Here is a 20,037-nt window from a genome sequence, read left to right as displayed (position 1 = left end):
TATTTAAGTTGCTCCGACAAGCTGTTGTATGAATAGGACCATTTGAGGGTCACATCTGACAATAACACTAACACATTCCAAACAGTGACTGTGTGAATGTAGCTAGAGAGCTGAAAAGAAGTGATACAGAGCAGGAATCAACCTCTGCTACCTCTTCATCATTAAATCTCTTGAAATCTGAGCTAGCATCAAGGATGGATTACGACTGAGGCCAACGGGGCTAATGCCCTGGGACCTCTGACCACAGAGGCCTGACACCTGGAAACAAGGCATTGCAGAGTGGTACAATTGATGCTGACAGAGAAATAGTGCTTAAATGTGTGGCAGTAACCTAATAAAATACAATAAGTGATCAATTAAGTATCAAAGATGATGAAAAGATGAAATAGAACAGTTACATAACACAATGAAAAAAAAATGCTTGTTGGTATCTCTGAAGCTTCAAATCCCGGTTGAGTACATTTAGCAATTTTAATTAACTAGCGTAGGCGCAATTAGTTGCATTTCATTTTGTGATTTTGCTGACTTAATTAACTTGACCTGTACTCTTTGCCGCTATTAACTAAAATTCATTCCTTTGACACTTTTGGCCTCGAGGTGAGGAGCAGCAGAAGTGGGATGGGTCAGCCAATATGGTAATAGAAGTACAGCACAGAGACCTGCTCGCACAATTCCCTTTTATTGAGAAGGGCATTTTGATAATTTTCACAAAAATGTCATGGCCCCATGTTGGTTGTACGAATATCTGAACATGCAATATATCAAAAGAAAGAACAGAGCTTCTGCTTTTAAACAATAGCAAAAAACAAAAACAAAAACAAAAACCTTTTATTCTTGCTACAATCATTCTTATTTTTTATTAACATTTGAATATGGGTAATTTCATTAAAAGCAATATTTTAAACAAAAGGTGAGAAAATAGTTTTTAAAGACTACAACATGCATAAGCAAAGCTTTTATCGCTTTTTTCGGCTCCTTTTTTTTGTCTGTGTTTTCAGAAAATGTGTCATAGTGCCCCCTACTGTATAACAGTGAAAACACGCAAAGTTGGAAAATTCCGTCAATGGCGAAGAAGGAGTTAAAGTCGTGTGGTTTCAGATTGGCTGTGAATGTTTTTATCGGTCATCAGCTGGAAAAATCGTTCTAAAGTGATTCCCAACGATATCGTGCTTTTTCGTTATCATTACTGCTGTGGTGTAGCCTGGCAAGCCAGACCAACATCACGATGTTAGGTCTGGCAACTCACCATAGACACGGCTCAATCCGAGGGGCGGGATAAACGGCTGTCTTTCAAATTCACTCCGCACGCAATAGGACAGTGCTTCAACCAACCAGAGCGTTTTCCCAACAGCGGAGCTTACGTTAGTTGATAGATTCAACTTTTGAATCTGGCCGGCAAAACTACGAACACATCTTCCTTTTTTAAGAATGACTTAAGTGACGTTCTTTGTTCTTTTCTCAAAGAGAAACTTAACTCCAAGTCCTCCAGAGTCGCGGCCAAAGCCGATTCGAAAGACTGTTCGCCAGCAGCAGCAGCTCTTCTTTGTTTTCAAGTAGCAGGGAACCATCACAACTCTGTCGTCATTATGTTAAGCCCGCCCCGCCTACTCTATACACGATATGATTGGAATGACCCAATTTAGGTTTTTACAGCTCCGAAAGTCAACGGAGAGTTGCTAGACTACCCTGGCTGCAAAATACATTTTGTTGCCGCTAGGGTGCGTCTAGATTTCTAGGCTAGCTGTGGTGTGGAATTAGAATGATTATTAAAGCTTTATAGTTAACAGGCCTTTAAGGTCCCCAACTTACACGCCTTTGAAAAAAGCATGCATTTTTGGGCCGTTGGACATTGTGAACATGAATGATGATGATCAGACTCAGAAAAGGAAGGAGATGAACATATTAAACTGTGCCCACTAAATTATCCCCAAATCTCTCTAAAAATGGTGGGTGTGCGGACTATAATGAGAGAAGGAGAGAATGGAAGAAAGATAAATGACCGACAATAGATAATTGCAGTGCGCCTTGGTCTCGTTCATGCAGCAACTTGTGCATTCATTTGGTATTATGAGCGAGATTGAAAAAGAAGACTATTAACATAATGGATCAGATTCAGAGTCAGAGAGGAGGGAAGGAATACAGAAAAAAAATAAAGAAAGTCAGTGGTGGAAGGAGGGAGTGGAAAGGAGGACAGTAAAATAAACTGAAAGCTAAAGCTTTTCTGACAGTCATTGCCCCAGATGTATTTGTTCCCAAAGTCGAGTTTGCAAGTGTTTTTACTGAATCCTGTCAAAAAATCAACTGAGTTCTTGTTACAAGGTGCTCATTATTTGTGTGGAATAGCATGCTTCGAGCTTCATAAAGTGAGTTTTAATAAATGAAGATTGACTGTGTAACGGAGCATGATGTATAATTGAATTGTAAATTATGACATTCTGCAAGATAAATAACATTTGCGCTTTGAATGAATCACTTTCATACTGAATCCATCAATTTGTCGATGCACTAATGCATAAATTAATGGAGATTGGGATTTTAATTAATTTTCCGGTCTATTCAACTCATATTGCCAAGACAAAATAATACTCAAAACCTTTTTTTTTTCAAAGTTATAGGCTTTATTTAACTGCCAAAATGTCAAGCATGTTTCTACATAAATAACAACCACGAGAATCAACGTACATGGCTACATGGAGCTTAGGAAATCTCTGGATGTGACATCACAATGTAATTGGTCATTTGTGGAACAAAGACAGTGCAGTTCTTTTGTCTTGAAAATAAGTGAGGGGAAACGAATCAACCTGAACCGTTTGAACCGTTCGATGATTTCGGCTAGCTATAGTTTTGCATGTGAGCGTAGACCAACCTGCTATTTACAGAACGCAAGTAAAATGAAAAGTCACTGAAAAACAAAACAGTCATGGTTACTCGGGGAATAAGGAAAATACAGTCAATAAAAAGCCATTTCATATACATTTTAACAAAATATACAAAATCTAAACTAAAACATGGAAACATAAATGTTACTAATTTGGGGGGGAAAGCTCAATTCATGCAGCCCATTGGCTGGCGTGTCAATTAAAATGCATAGACTGTCCATTGAGGAAACAATTCAACGTTGTGAGCACATGCTTGTGCTTCCTACTGACACTAAAAGATTCCTTTGTTAGTGCTCTTGTAGCATTGTGACTCTCAAACTCTTAAATAAATGTTTCCCAGCTATATAACCCTTGCAATGCATAAATTATGTCTAACATCACACCACACAACGCACCAGTTACTGAAAGCAGACTCTTATGGCAGTGGCTGTGACTGCTGAGTCAACTAAAACTTGATTCTTTATGTGCCCTTGAAACTCTACATCATCTCTTACTAAGATTATACAGGATCATACCCGTCCCTATGTACGTTATGTTTTCTATTGTATAACAGACTCATTCTCATTTGTTCACTGATCTAACCAGTGTTGGTTTTCATGTAGGTTTTAATTGGGGCTTCAACACAAAGACTTCACACAATTCTCGGTGTCGTGTCATCATTCTTACACCCAAACTTTTCATGAAGATTTACAGTTGTCAAACACATCATTACCGATATCTCAATATCCACAGTAGGTGACAGTTTCTCAGCATGATGCTGTTTTAATAAGCCAGATATGCCTCGGGGTCTGTGGGAGTTATAAACAGGTGAAATTTAAGTGTAGCTCTCGTTTTCACTCTGTGTGTGAGAAAGCCAAGGAGGGTTTAATCCACAGGCTCGGGGGGAATTATTATGTTAGCTTTCTTTTTTAGCGAGTATTCCCTCAAGGCACTGGAAAAACTGGGCCGAATGCGCTTCGTATATGTATTAAGTGATAGCGGGGAAATGAGGAAATATTATTCTTAAAAGATGGGTCTGTATCAGTTGAGTTGATCCATTTGATCAGTTGAACAATTCTCACCTTCAAACGAAGTGATTCCCGCTGATACCAATGCTAGTTAGACACCACCTAATATTTTTGGAGAAACTTCTTATTAGCTATTTGACTCGAAACCTGGCTAACTTATCAGAAACAAGCATTTCCCAAGTTCTCTTTTCCAATGCAGGGTTTTGAACAGTCAATTTAGTTTTTAGTTCCAAACTTTGAGACTTTTTTATTCTCAATAAATTAAACAGAGATCAAATTCAGTGCAACCTGTTTGTTTGTTTCCCTCTCAAGCCCCTTTAAGACAGCCTACGCCTCTCCCACCCACACCACAGTATTTCCCAGTGGAACATCAGTGATCTCACAGTTGAGTTTATCCAGCCGCCCATCCAGTATAAACAGGGAGCTTTGAGACGGGGTCATGAGATACTGTCCGAACAGCCCGCTGCCAGTCATGACCCTGTTCTGGCGGTTCCAAGGCCACTGCGCCGATGGCGTGGGCAGCTTTAGGCTCTTGATCATTTTGACGTTACCGGTGCTGAGCTCCACAAAAAGAGCATCTGTCTGCCGACCCGAGCTGCCGAACACGTTATACTGGTTATCCTCGGTGAACGAGGGCATGAAGGCCAGATCGGACAGGTGCAGGTTGGTGTGAATGTCAAAGGGTTGGCCGATCTCGCCCCGCACGGACACGGGCTGCAAGCGCATTAGCCCGTCACGGTCATCTACACTCACTAAATAGTGGCCATCAGGAGAGACATAAGGCGTGCCGCTCACATCCCCATTAGGACCGATGACATTGTCTGTTACGCTATCGATGATTAATTGTGGCCGTACCGCACCTGTTGAGTCCGGCCAACAGTTGACGAAGTAGTATCCGCCCAGGTGTGTGTAGGCGAGGGACTGTGGGATGCAATCGTACTGCTGCAGACTTATGTTTTTCACAGAGGAGGTGGTTTCCAAGTCGATCTTATGAAGAGATGGTTCATTCTTGTGGAGGATAATACCAAACCTATTAACGAGAGAACATGTATTAGACGATATCAGAAAACATGGTTTCTGTCATACAAAACATTATCTATATGTGACCCTGGATCACAAAACCAGTCACAAGTCGCACGGGTATATCTGTGGCAATAGCCAACAATACATTGTATGGGTCAAAATGATTGATTTTTCTTTTTGCCCGAAAATCATTAGGATATTAAGTAAAGATCATGTTCCATGAAGATATTTTGTAAATTTCCTGCTGTAAATATATAATTTATTTTTTTATTTTTTTGCAGCCTCAGATTCCAGATTTTCAAATATTGTCCTATCCTAACAAAGCATACGTCAACGGAAAGCTTATTTATTCAGCTTTCAGGTGATGTATAAATCTCAATGTCCAAAAATGTACCCTTGTGACTGGTTTTGTGGTCCAGGGTCACATATATGCATTTAGTTGAGGTCTATTTCATTATATTTAATAAAGTAACTTTCCTTTTATGGACCATCATTTTTCAAGTCTTTACAATTCAGTCAAACATTAATAAATAATAATATAATTCAATTTCAATGTCAATAATTGTTTTATTTATTCTATAATATATTATTTAATTATAAATTATAATGTATACTAAATATTTATCTGAATTCAATGTGGCGGACACAGCGTGGTGCTCTATTACAAAGTTAAAACCTGTTTTAATAGTATATTCGAATAAGCTGGGGGACAAAATTCTACCTGAATAAATAGGTATAATTAGTCAAAATTAAAGAAGAAATCAGTTTTGTTTTGTTGTAAAATTTTTCATGTAATGTGTTATCATGTCTTAAATTTCTTTGCAAATTGCAAATCAGTAAATTCCTCTTCCAGCCATTCCAATTCAACACTCTCAAGGTCAGTTCAACTCATGATTTGAAAGGAAGCCAATCCAAAAATTTTGACTTTTGCCAACCCTGAAGCTCTGTAATTGTTAAGGATCTATATCGATAAATAAAAGATCCAATCCCAGGTTAAAGTGTGCCTGGAACTGGATCTAACTCCATTGCTCACTTGAGTAATGTTACCCTGAGGGCACTGGGCTTGCAATTAATGAAGTGCAAGTTCCTTTGGATAAGAAGAGGCTGCCACACCGAAAGTAACAAACAAAGCTTCTGAGTGAATAAACCCAGAGTGCAGGTTCAAGTCTAATGAGGAAGATCCAAAAGCTTTAGGGGAAAAAAAAGAATTCAATGTCACATCTCTATTCATCAGTCTACGCTAAATATCCTCTGCCAGATGCCTGGGTTTCATAATTTATTTCAATTAAAAAATTAATCAGCCACACTTTGTCTTATCCATTGAGAAATCCAAAGAGCCCGATAATTGGCTATAAAAAAATCTCAGAAGAACAAAGAACAAATGAAGTTGGTGAGTAAAATGACGGATCTGACAAAGCTCAATTAAATCTGCATGCTCTTCAATCAGTTCTAGTGCAGACTTCAAACCCTGACATCCATCTTCTTATACGCACTTGAGAATGTAAGTCTGGCCAAAAGGCCACGTCTGCCACGGACCGACGGCACAGATTATCACTGCTCGTGATGAGCTCTATCAATTGGCAGCCGGTGTCTGTTCATTAGTTACAGGCCAGGCTGTGACGATATGCTCTGGGCTTAATTTCTAAATTATGAAGTCCAGAAAGAAGGCCTGGCGACGGATCCGGCAACTGGGGGGTGAGATCACGGAACATGAATGCAAAAGTGTGCGTTTTAATACCCAGTCAACTCTCCAAGGGTACAGTAAATAAGATTATTTTGCTAGCAAGAAAAATTCCCTCCTGATGAGCTATTTGTGCCTCCATTTATGTTAATATATATTTAATATTTTAGTTTTTGACACGCTAGAATAAAGGTTTTCAGTTTTTACCTTTTCAATGTGTTACATTTTGATGAATTGCACTTTGGGGGGAGATGTGTTTCCAAAACACATCTACTGTATGTGTCAAAATTTTGCATGCACATTTATGACCCTTAATGAGAAAAAAGTCACAAAATTTAAAGAAGAAATAAATTGTTTAACCAGTGTTCCAAGCTGTGACCTAATTTACATGCGATTTTCCGAACTTGCACAAAGTTTCTTTTGCTTCATGGAAAACAGAAAACACCAACATGAAAAGTACATTCAAACTCATTTTGTGCACGACATGTGCACTGTATTGCACTGTTGTCGAACTTGGCTGTGATGTTAATGGGGTTGGTAAAATGCTTTTAGAATCAGCATTCAGCTTTGTTAAAACAGATGTATGTTTGATGCGACCCACGGGGAAACCTAAATCACTCAATGACGATTACAAACAGGTTTTCTAGTGCTATATATATATACAAACATTTCTACAGGGGTATGTGATGATGAATCCCTTAGTACACCAGAAGAGTATCTGTATAGTGTGTTTCAAATACATCTTTTTGAGTTGGCGCATACAGCTCTGTCTCAGGGATATATCTGCAGCCACAAGAATAAAGCTGTTTTCATTACTCTATAAAGTTACTAGCCTCTACCCATGCAGTCAATATACAGGACAGCTTTGTAATATGATAATAAAAAACGCAAATGGGTGGTTTTGTGGCATTGTGTATACTTTGTGATTTCCATGGGTTTGTTTATGCACTGTAAGGCAATTTTAAAAGCACTTTCCTGTCGTAAATCAATGCTGTTCTCCACATGCACCTTGGGCATCCCTAACAACCTTTCCTATGAACAAACAAAACACACTCACATATTTTATTCTATTTACTCTATTTACTCACTCATCGCGGTACATGCATTTATACAAATGCATTTAATATTAATTTGACAAAACCCTTTATATGTGTAAAATATGTAACTAGCATTAGCAAAGGGCTTACTGAATAATTAAAAGGACAGAAAATAAACAAATAAAGTTATGTATTTTTTTTTTTTTTTACTGTTGAAGCGTAAACATATTTGCCCACAGGCTGGTTGCAGATAAAAGCATGACAGAAAGTCAATGAATGCTGTGAATGGGATTCCTGTAGGCTGTTATTTTCCCAGTGTGAAGGTGTGTAAATGCTGAAATAATTTGACAACCTGACTAAAATGTCACATGCATTCTCTCCCTTGTACAAATCCCTCCTCAACAGTTCACTGCCACAGGTGATGTCAAAGCATATGAGGCATTTCAAATGAGAAACGAATGAAGTAATTATTGGATCACGGATCACCAAACATTCCTCCTTACATCAGTGTTTTGTACAAATGACATCGACACTGTTTACCAGCCACGGATCTCATTATGTCAGCATATTTTCAAAAATCAATATCCTCCTGAGGATTACGTGAGTAAATTCATATAAATTTACAAGGAACATTGAGCTCTCGGGTTGATCTATTTATTATTCATGGGTATTCATGCGTACAGTGTGGTTCTAGCACGCGTTTAGGTTTAGATAAACACTGACATATATAAAATCAACATGCAAACCACTTCTAAAACATAAACCTTTTTGCATGTGTGACTTTAAGGACGTACACGTTTATGAATCATTTGAGATTAAACGTACAGTATGTAATTTTTTTCGCCACTACGGGTCGCTAATCTCTTGCAATAACAAAGGCGTAGTTTGATGACGCAACATTTTGCTAAGAATCATGGATCTTGTCGTCAACGGCAAGCCGACCGATCTAATAATGTTTATGGATGAGTAAATACATTGATGTTTTTATCATGACTGTGATATGAAGCAGGTCGGGATTGCTAAGAGACAGCAATCAGCTCCACACGCGACGCGAGTCCCACGGATATAAAAGGAATATGCACATTTCATTCTACCGAACTACACGCAAGTGCAGAATTACTTCTCACAGGTCAGTTTATTAGACAAATTAAACTTGTGAGGTAACGCAGCGCTGTTTCACTTGGTCTAACATTACACTATCACACAAAAATGCATTTGAATGTGTTGAAATGTATGTTATTCTGTGTTAGTTTGTCTGTATGAGACTAGCAGTAAGCTAGATCAACATTAGAATAACATACAGATCATATTCTAACATTTTATCATTGCTGAACTATATAACATTGATTAGTTTTATGTAAATGTGCTCACCTGTTTAATAAAGTACATGTAGGAGCGGTCGAAGTCTCGGACGTGGAGCTCTCGTTTATATACTGTCTATGGGAGCTCTCGGCATCTCGGAAACACCGCGCTGATATTGATTCTCGTTTTAGTTCTCCTTTTTTATCCAAAGTCTGCTTGCCATGGTCCATAATGTTTGAACGAAACAACAACAGCGTGCAGATAGACATTAGGAACAACACAGTTGTCCACGTCTGTCGCCTTGGTTACTATCAGAGGGCTTTGGTTACTATGGCAATACGAGAAAAACCAGGGAGAACGCGGATATGACACTAAACATTTTGAGTTCCAATCATGTGACACTGAAGACTAGAGTAATGATGCTGAAAATTCAGCTTTGCCATAACAGGAATAAATAATATTTTAAAATATATTAAAATAGTTATTACAAATATCATAAGATTACCTTTTTACTGCATTATTGATCAAATTAATGCAGCCTTGGTAATATATTTACTTAATTTGACAGTTTAATTGTGTTCGATGTGATTTCTGAAGACTGGTTGATGCCATTGTGACAACAGATCAGTACACACATCAAACATGGTGTTTCTCATATTTCATACTCTGTCAAGCTTTGATTCAAATTAAAGAGCACTAATTAATTAGCTAAGCACTTATCAGTAAAGAAACACTATAAAAAAGATCTTAAAACCAAATTCAGAGGATTTGTAGCTCTCAAAAGTTGTGCGTAAAAGGGATTTAGATGTTTCAAATGCTGTCAATAATTGTGTACACTCTACATACAAATACCTATGAGACATGTCTGGTCTTGATCTGTGAGTCTGTTCTTTTACATAATCACCCTCTCAATCTTGATCTTATTCCCTTTAGATCAGTGATGTAATTCGTCAAACAGGTTACATAACAGCGTTTCCAAAGAAACACAACTTAACTATTCAAAAGCTAATGTCATGTGCTAAATCCAAATTTTTGCCATGCAGGCGAAGATCAGAGGGCGACAGTACTTTACACTGGAGTTAACCTCCATTTCAGTATAGAGCGCTGATGTTGCACTCCGTTGACTCGGAGCACTGAAACACATTACTCCATCAGAGAGCAGACAGCACTGTTAAATGTCACCAGTCTATTGGGGCAAAGCGCCAAAAAAGCGTACATACCCTCAGCTGACCGTCCTGCAGTTTATTCAAGAAAAACGAGACTGACACGCACTGAACTCCGGTGACAGGAACTGAATTGTAGTGCGGATGTAGCACTAGCACAGTATTACTGCTAGTAAATATTAGGGTGAAATCAAACCGCTGGATTCAGTGACCAGAGTGTGTATTTTTTGTGCTTGTGTGTGGTATGTGTGTAAGCCGTATTATCTCAGACACCGAAAGGATTGAAAATTTAACTGGTCTTTGTGCATTACGCTGTATCCTCTGGATGAACTCTCTTTTGTGGGACTAAGATCATGTTTTTTAACAAAAGCTGGTCTATAGCTGTTGTAATGAACTACAGTACATGTTCATTCCCCAACACCTTCATACAGCAGAAAACACTAAACTAAGAGATACAGACAATTTCAGTGACAAAACAACATTTGAAAGTACTCTGCATAGATGAGTAAACAAATTGGATTCTGACTGGTATGCTTATTTGGTGGATATCCTTATTAAAATGTGAATATGCTTTCATTTGATTAGATTGTAAAGAAACTGTCAATCAAATTTCCTCTTTGGGGCCCCATTAATAGTTCTTGTTTGATCGGGCCTTTAATCGATGGTATATGCCTTTGGTGAAGCCAGTTGTATTATTTCGGCATTTTTAAATAACCCAGCCCGTTCTCATCCCAAGGCGTCATATACTGACGCTTTTGACATTTCGTCTACATCGAATGCACATGGCACCCTTTAGCGTCAATATGAGACGCAGATAGATATGGGCCAGAAGGCGCCTCCTAGCGGTCTAACCCTAACCCTACCCCAGACCTAAACCTACCCATAACCGAACAAAGCTCTGTGTGTGTCATATTGACGCTAAAGGGTGCCATGTGCGTTCGATGTAGAGGAAATGTCAAAAGCGTCAGTATATGACGCCCTAGGATGAGAATGCGTTGAATAACCATGTTTAACAGTAGAATTCCTGGTGAAAAACCACATTACCGATGATTCTGCAGAGAAATCTCTACCAATCAGAGAATCGCATTGAGCAAATTGCACCAACAGAGCTCTTTAGTACCCGCCAACTCCCATGAAGCACTGAAACGACGTTTCCCTATGCCCTCAAACTACTTTATATATTCACAGTTCTGGGTATTAACTGATTACATGTAATCAGATTCCAAACATTTAGTAGATTTTATTGCATTTTGAAATGCTCAAAACCAGATTACAGTTACTTTTTTATGGACTACATGATTACTTATTATTCACACAATGGCAGTAAATTATTCATAATTTCTTTCTCTTTGTTTATATGAATATGGCACACAATAATCCCATTCAAATTTAAGAGATAAATGAGTCAAACGTTAAAAGTAATCAAAAAGTATTCAGAATACATTCCATATTATATAACTGCATATATAAGCTGTTTCACAGTCAGTTACCTTCGCCTATTTGAATTGTTTTCAAATACTTTTCTCTGTAAAATCAAAGTTTGGAATGTTGTGATTCACTTATATCTGGTTGGTTTGCCTTATAGCTTATGACTCTTTAACAAAGACTTTTTTTAAATCCCTATATAAAAAAATTGGAAAAATACTTCTGAAAACAAAGCCACTGAAAAAGTGGGCTTGAACTGTTGCACTCTAAAGTGTTCTGCTCACTTGCTGTGTATGTAGGCAGCAGACAGCAATGTTTCAGAACAGAGCGTACGATTTCTTCACGACCGTCACATTTGTAATTTTCATGGGAACATTTTACATTGTTTGACACTGTGTTCTCATCATTAGCATTGACTTGCTCTCTTGACGAAGAGAACAAGTAAATCTATCTAGTGTTTGGAATTGAGACATTTATTTTTATATATTAGCACGACATGATAGCGTATGTAAACATCCATCTGCCAACAGAGAACAGTAAGAGGATCAGGGCATGCTTGGTAATCTTCAACTCAGATTTTAATCAATTCAAATGAGATTTCCATATCCACACAACATCTCCTGGTCTGTTTATCCAGGGTTTAAACCCTCGACTACCTCTAAATGTACTTCCCCATGTGAGTGACTATGAATGCACAAAATGGTTTATTAAGATCTAAATGTCAGTCCCTGAATGCAATTTACACACTATCCAGAGCTAGAGCTGTTTTCTCTGGAGTTATAATCACAGTCAGTACGTGTTTATACATTGCTCATATAGGCTATACATGGTGGATGACTCGCTCTCTTTTACCTGATGTGATTGATGGTGAGGCTGATGGGAGGAATGAAGAAATCCTCCACCCTGTCGAAGCGATGGCCAACTGGTTTGGTGTGAATGGTGTGATGGGACATGCTCTCACTGGCCTGGCTGATCACCTGAAGCATAGAAGAGTCACACATTCAACAGGAACATGAGTTTTGCAATCTCATAAGGGCTTTCATGCGCACTAACACACACAAGAATTCCCTTTGTCGTGAGGAGCTCAATGTATTCTGTCTGTGATTAACCAAAGCTATGGATTATGAGGGACAGGCTTTGCCAATTATGCGATATGGAACCCCACTGAGACTCCTTGCTGTGCTGGTTCAACATTACATCACTTGGGAATGCTCCAAAAATGTCAACTAAAATCATCAAAACATACCGAGCAGGGCCGAATCATATACTTGAATAATCAGATGAGAGAAAATGTTAGGCAGAATGTCCCAGTTCTCTTGTTTGAGAGCAGCTTTCAAAATCAGCCATCAAGTGGTGATTAACACTCAAAGATGATCCTAGAGTGATTTGCCTTACCTGGAGGGTTGGAAAGTTTTTCTCCAGATCTCCCCAGCTCAAGATCCACACCTGGTCATGAGACTTGTCATAGTGAAGCTTCACTGGAACCCGGTCTGTGCTTACAGTCTGTTGACAACAATAGATCAACTATTTCCATTTGCTCAGCAAAATCAGATACTGTAAAACGTTGGGTTGGGCAATTCATAGGATGAAATCTGAACTGTTAAACTGGGATGACAGGAAGAGAAATTTATATAAAATGAAGAATTAATACTTTTACTCAACAAGGATGCATTCAATTGATCAAAAGTGACAGTAAGGACTTTTACACCACTACAAAAATATATTTATTTCTGAATAAATGCTGTTCTTTTGAACTTTCTATCCATCAAAGAATCCTGAAAAAAATCACGTTTTCCACAAAAAATATTTATTTATTCAATATTTTACTGTATTTTTTATAAAATAAATGTAGCATTGGTGAGCATAAGAGACTTATTTTTATTGATAAATACACATTTAGTAATTCAATATAATATACATTTTCATACTCAACTCACTTCTAAATGGCACACAATCCAATTCAAAAAGAGCTAAACAGTATTCATCGGAGTGAAATTTTATAATTATCTCATGCTAGGCACAACTAAGACAGACGCTTCAGCATTTTTGCCCCTGGTCAGCAGAGTTTCTTTGAAAAATTGATCAATTTTCCACATTGTTTGCTTCTAAAGAGTCCCTGTGAGAATTCAATAAAATCACTGGGACTCATTATATTAATTCAAGAGGCTGATTCACACCATGTGCTAAAAGCTCGATGCTTTTTGACATTCTACAAAAGTCACAATAAAAGTTTACAAGTCCACCAAAGCAACTATCCATGACAGAGAGAACGTGTGTCGCTTCTGAAAGCACAGCTGTACGTTTTTGTTTTTGCACATGTAGAGTTTGGTTATGGGTGTGCATTTTAAACAGAGTGCTGACAGTAACAATAGCTCAGCCAGTTTGCAATTATAGCTTTGCATCCATATCCATTCTCTGTCACCTGGCTGGAAATATTCCACTGGGAAACAAATGATTCATTTTGTGCAGTGATATCCTTACTGTGCAATTTTCACACCTCATTGTGCTTACATGGATGCACACGAATATGAAAAAAAAAAAAAAAAGTAAATTTGCACATTGAGCATCGCAAAAATGATTATACACTCTCTTTTACTCTCAGTGGGCCGGAGTTTTTTTTTTCCTCAAAATGTCTCCAACTTCAGATGAGTGTTTTGTATTCATCTGGTGCAGCATTCCCTGTTAAGTTCTCTACAATGTGAGCATGTGCACAGCTTGTTTCGACAACACACGGCATTAAAAGAAACCAAGAGTGAACCAGTGTTCGTGTTTAGCTATGATGGAGGAGGCTGATTGTTGTCTTCAGCGTCAATCTCCATGTGTGCAATTATCTGTGGGAGCAGATGTGCACATTGAATTTTTATCCCAGCACATCCCTCCTCTTCTTCCGAGGATTAGATTGAATAATAGAAACTCTTCAGAACATACAAACGAGTTCTCGACGCCATCCTTAGCAGTTACAAAAAGCTGTAACTTTTGAAATTTTCAGCATAAAACGTTTTGGTTGATAAACAGTGAATGCTCTGACTTAAATGTGATTTTTAGACAAATATTGGATTCTTCTCTCTGCTTTTGAGTTTCTAAAAGATCAGGTGGCTATTTAGCACTTGCTAAACTGCATGGGGTAATGAAAACCAAACTCCCAGATGACTGAATCATGAGTGCCAGTGCATCATGAGGCATCATGGGATACCTAAGTGAGGCCTGGCATGGAGAGAATTGCTGGCACTTATCCTGGCATTCACTCTAAACAAAACCACTTTTCAGCCAGGCACATGAGCCGTTCACTGCAACTCATGTCTAGATCATAGATCAAATTGTAAAAAAAGTATCTACTTTTCAACAATTGAATTAATAATTCACTAAAAAATTTAAATTCCGTAATCATATACTCAGTTACTTCATTAAGTTTTTTAATCTAATTTTTATATGTGACCCTGGACCACAAAACCAGTCTTATGGTTAAATTTGTTTAAATTGAGATTTATACATCGTCTGAAAGCTGGATAAATAAGATTTCAATTGATGCATGGTTTGTTAGGATAGGGCAATATTTGGCGGAGATACAACTATTTAAAAATCTGGAATCTGAGGGAGCAAAAAAATCTAAATATAGAGAAAATTGCCTTTAAAGTTGTCCATTTATGTTGGTGATTGTGCTGCATCCACTCAAAACTACATTTTTGATATATTTAAGGTAGGAAATTTACAAAATATCTTCATGGATCATGATCTTTAATTAATATCATAATGATTTTTGGCATAAAAGAAAAATCAATCATTTTGACCCATACAATGTTTTGTTGGCTATTGCCACAAATATACCACTGCAACATATGACTGGTTTTGTGGTCCAGGGTCACATATGTTGGTGATGTGTTCATATGATATCACAGCAAAAGCAAATCACAACCAACCACAACAATATTGCCAATAGACAAAATCAAGTCCCGTCTTACATTTTTTCTTGTTCGAGAAGCCGCTTCACTCTGATATACATCACAATATGGTAGAAAAGAATATTGCAATTTCCCCAACTTTAAAATATGCCAACTAGAACTGTAGAAGTGTATTTAAAAAATTGTGGATTTGAGGAGTATGAATTATGCAGTACACATGCCACATTACAGACATTAAATTGCAACATTTTTCAAATTTGATCATCTGTCTACGGTATGTTCACAAGAATAATGTTTTGGTTACTGATTAACTGGCTTACCTGAACGGCCTTCTGGGATTGGATGTCTACAATGAGCAGCCTATTCAGCAACGGCTGTGTGGCGTAAATGAACTTGTCCTTCACATTGACGGCTGATGTCCACATACATTTCTGATCCTTCTCTCCCTCCAATTGTGGACAGACCTCCTCCTTCAGAAAAAAAAGAAAAAAGAAAAAAAAGGGGTAACCACACACAGAAATATTATGGTGATATTATGAATGCATCTCAAAAATGTCTCATTTCTGAGTTGAAGGTCTCTTTTCTATAGAACACTGCTGGCCTCAACAATGCTATTAAACTTTTCAATGAAGCCACATAAATGAATTAGTTAAACTGTGAAAGAAAACAGTATAAGAATCTGTGACGTCTGCCTCAGAGGAAGAGACTGATAGCGGGCAGAAATGTCATCATGAAGGCAAGCTCGGTCTAAATGTGAGTGTCTGTCAGACCTGAGGCTGAATGTGCTGTGGTTAAAGAGCTGAGAGCTGGCTTGATGGATGACCACAGAGGTTGTGCAGAAGTGGGCATCTCCTGTGGTGATGCGGCTGACTGGGCTACTCAAGGGCTGCCAACGACAATCAAGACGAAGACTCAGACGGATGTGACTGGGTTCCTCTTGCAAGACTCAAATACAGTTTTAGTTGGTGCAACAGCCACTGGCTTTTAAGGTTATTTTTAATGCTTGTAAATTACAAAGCGCACTCATGAGATCACAAAGAACGTTTTTTGCCTTGGTTTCTTATGCCCTAGTTTGTTTTAGTCACCAATTACGCTCATCTGTTGCTAGTTTAGTTCCTGGTTTTGTCCCCCGTATTTATACCACATTTAGTTGGGGGTTATTGTTATTGCTTAATGTATAGATTAGTTTGCATTGCTCCAATGTTTCTTTTGTGCTCCTGAGTGTTTTTGTTTTATTAATTTAATAAAGACTGCTGTAGATTGATCGACACATGCTCTCTCGCTTTGAAACAATGTTTAAAAGAACTGTTTTCTATGTGAACATATTTTAAAATGGATAAAATGTATTCCTGTGATGGCAAAGCTGATTTTTCAGCATCATGACTCCAATCTTCAGTGATGCTTCAGAAATCCTTCTAATATACTGATTTGGTGCTCAAGAAACATTTCCTATATTTATCAATAACCAGTAATTATCATTAATCATTGTAATATTTATTTTGTGAAAATTATTTGTATTATATATTTGTGGTGTCATTTTAACAATTAACCAACAATGTTGCACATTTGCTATTTAAGTTTATCAAAACATAGTGTTTATCAATTGTAAAATAGTGTCAGCTGCCACTATTTTAACTGGAATGATCTGTAAGATCTTCAAAATGATCAATTAATATTTTAAAAAGAGGGAAGTAAATGTGACAGTGATTTCCCACAAGCAGAACATAGGAAAAACATATCGTAATGCTCTCTAAATGTTCTTGCCCAGAGTTTGCACTGGGGCTTGCCGTTATGGCCTGGTATTTGATTGATGTCCTAATAGAGGCCTGTTGCCTCTCTGGAGGCTGGAAACTCAAGCTCTCACCGCCCAGAGCTCCAAACAAACACAGCTGTCTCATCAGCATACCCAGCTCCGATGGAAAAGCAGAACAGAGGAATGCAATCATTTAATAGCTTGTGTAAATCTAGCAGCTACCTATCAGAAGGAGCCGAGAAATGATATGCAGAGTGTAGGGATGTAAGTAATGGAGGGAGGAGCTCAACTGATGTCTGTGCTGAGAATCAAACTCCACGGGGAGTTAAAGCACTGGTCATGTCTGAAAAGAAAGTCCAGTATTGCTGTTTATACTGATATGCAACCAAGAAACAGAAGAAGAATTACGGAAAAGAAATGATGGATGGATGGATGGATGGAACAGGTAGAAGGAAGGATGGATGGGAAGGATGGATGGGTGAATGGAACGAAGGAGGGATGGAAAGCGAGAAAGAAAGAAAAAAGAAAGAAAAAGTAAGAGAAAAAGAATGGATCGAAGGATGGATGGATGGAAAGAAAGGAACGATGGATGGAGAGATGAAGGAAAGAAAGAAACAAAAAAAGAGAGAAAGAAAGGATGGGTGGATGGGTGAATGGAATGAAGGGGGGATGGAAAGAAAGAAAGAAAGAAAGAAAGAAAGAAAGAAAGAAAGAAAGAAAGAGAAAGAATGGATCAAAGGAAGGAAGGTTGGATGAATGGATAGATGGATGGAAAGAAAGGATGGATGGATGGAGAGATGGAAGGAAATAAAGAAATAAAAAGAGAGAAAGAAATGATAGGTGGATGGACGGAAGGAAGGAAGGAAGGAATGAAGGATGGATGGATAGATGGAGAGATGGAATAAAAAGAAAGAGAGAAAGAAAGAAAGAAAGAAAGAAAGAAAGAAAGAAAGAAAGAAAGAAAGAAAGAAAGAAAGAAAGAAAGAAAGAAAGAAAGAAAGAAAGAAAGGAAGGAAGGACAGAAAAAAGAGAATGAAGGAACTATGAATGGATGGATAAGAGAAGGAAAGAAAGAAAGAAAGAAAGAAAGAAAGAAAGAAAGAAAGAAAGAAAGAAAGAAAGAAAGAAAGAGAAAGAATGGATCAAAGGAAGGAAGGTTGGATGAATGGATAGATGGATGGAAAGAAAGGATGGATGGATGGAGAGATGGAAGGAAATAAAGAAATAAAAAAGAGAGAAAGAAATGATAGGTGGATGGACGGAAGAAAGGAAGGAAGGAATGAAGGATGGATGGATAGATGGAGAGATGGAATAAAAAGAAAGAGAGAAAGAAAGAAAGAAAGGAAGAAAGGATGGAAGGAAGGACAGAAAAAAGAGAATGAAGGAACTATGAATGGATGGATAAGAGAAGGAAAGAAACAAAGAAAGAGAGAAAGAAAGAAAGGAAGGATGGATGAATGAATGTATAAATGGATGGAGAGAAGGAAAGAAAGTAATAAACAAAGAAAGAAGGATAGAAAGACGGGCTGGTGGATGGAAGGAAGGAAAGAAAAGGGAAGGAATGAAGGAAGAAAGGATGGATGGATGGATGAATGGAAAGAAAGAAAGAATGGATGGGTTGAAGGAAGGATGATGGATGGAAAGAAAGGAAGGATGAATGGATGGATAGAGAGAAGGAAGGAAAGAAACAAAGAAAGAGAGAAAGAAAGGATGGGTGGATGGATGGAAGGAAAGAAAGAAAAAAGAAGGGAAGGAAGGAAGGAAGGAAGGATGGATGGATGGATGGATGGAAAGAAAGGAAGAAAGGATGAATGGATGGAGAGATGGAAGGAAAGAAAGAAACAACAAAAGAGATAAAGAAAGGAAGAAAGGATGGGTGGATTTATGGAAGGAAGGAGGGGAAGAAAAATAAAGGAAGGAAAGAAGGATGGATGGATAGATTGAAAGACAGGAAGGATGAATTAATGGATGGATGGAGAGATGGAAGAAAGAAACAAAGAAAGCGAGAAAGAAAGAAAGAAAGGAGGGGTGGATGGATGGATGGAAGGAAAGAAAAAGAGGAAGGAAGGAAAGAAAAAGAGGAAGTAATGATGGGTGGATGGATGGAAGACAGGAAAGAAAAAGAGGAAGGAAGGAAGGGTGGATGGATGCAGCACCATCCATGCTGTATGTAGCAAATGAGCTAAAGTAGCATAACTCTGGTAGCATGTAACAAACATCATGTAAAAATAAATGTACAAAAAAGCTGATATATAAAAAGCTCTCATAAACTTTGGATTAGAGCACGCAGGAGGGAAAACAGAGGGTTTCTATTGTACATTTAAAAGTACTTTAACATTTCTTTTATACGACAGCTCACCTGCAGGCCAAGAAGCTTCTCGCTGGGTTTGATGTGTCTCTGAATCTCACAGGCCACTGGCTGGATGACTTTAATACCGTCCTCATAAAACACATAGAACATGTTTCCAATCCCCAGACCTGTAGTGGGACATAAATGAGAGTGCTCAGGGCTCAGATCCCCCGAAAACAGGGTGGACCGCAGCATTAACACAGTCCAGACAAACGCTACACATTAATATTAAAACACCATGCTTACCGTCCTCTCTCCACAGGATGTTTGCCACTGTAAGAGAACACAAAGAGAACTCACATGAGAGAGGTTTGATGCACTTCACTCTCCTGAATGTTGGAAAATCCGATACACCAGAGATACGAGATGAACTCACACTTCCGGCTATAAACCTCCCACAGATTATTGCAACAACAATTGTAATTCTGGTTGGTTTTTCGAACGTAGTTTGAAGCTATGGAGAGTTGTATTTGATTTGGCCAAGTAATTATACTCTGCAACCTGAGGAGTTTATTGAT

At 38.1% G+C, this 20,037-nt stretch overlaps 1 protein-coding gene across 1 annotated transcript in view; it reads right to left on the bottom strand.

The window, feature by feature from the left end:
* Positions 1–2,610: 2,610 nt before the first annotated feature.
* The window catches only part of fstl5 (follistatin-like 5), a gene marked incomplete at its 5' end in the record, with an annotated part of 239,573 nt that continues 222,146 nt past the window's right edge, over positions 2,611–20,037 (bottom strand). The window contains 5 exons of the mRNA XM_081383493.1: positions 2,611–4,916; positions 12,370–12,494; positions 12,913–13,020; positions 15,737–15,886; positions 19,529–19,647. Coding sequence (XP_081239619.1) covers positions 4,214–4,916; positions 12,370–12,494; positions 12,913–13,020; positions 15,737–15,886; positions 19,529–19,647 — 1,205 coding nt within the window. The 3' untranslated portion in view covers positions 2,611–4,213. The remainder of the gene's footprint in view (positions 4,917–12,369; positions 12,495–12,912; positions 13,021–15,736; positions 15,887–19,528; positions 19,648–20,037) is intronic.

This window comes from Scardinius erythrophthalmus (assembly GCF_964197995.2).
Source record: "Scardinius erythrophthalmus genome assembly, chromosome: 13".
Taxonomy (NCBI): Eukaryota; Metazoa; Chordata; class Actinopteri; order Cypriniformes; family Leuciscidae; genus Scardinius; species Scardinius erythrophthalmus.
The sequence above is the reverse complement of the archived record's forward strand: the minus strand, read 5'-3'. Positions and strand labels throughout refer to the sequence as shown.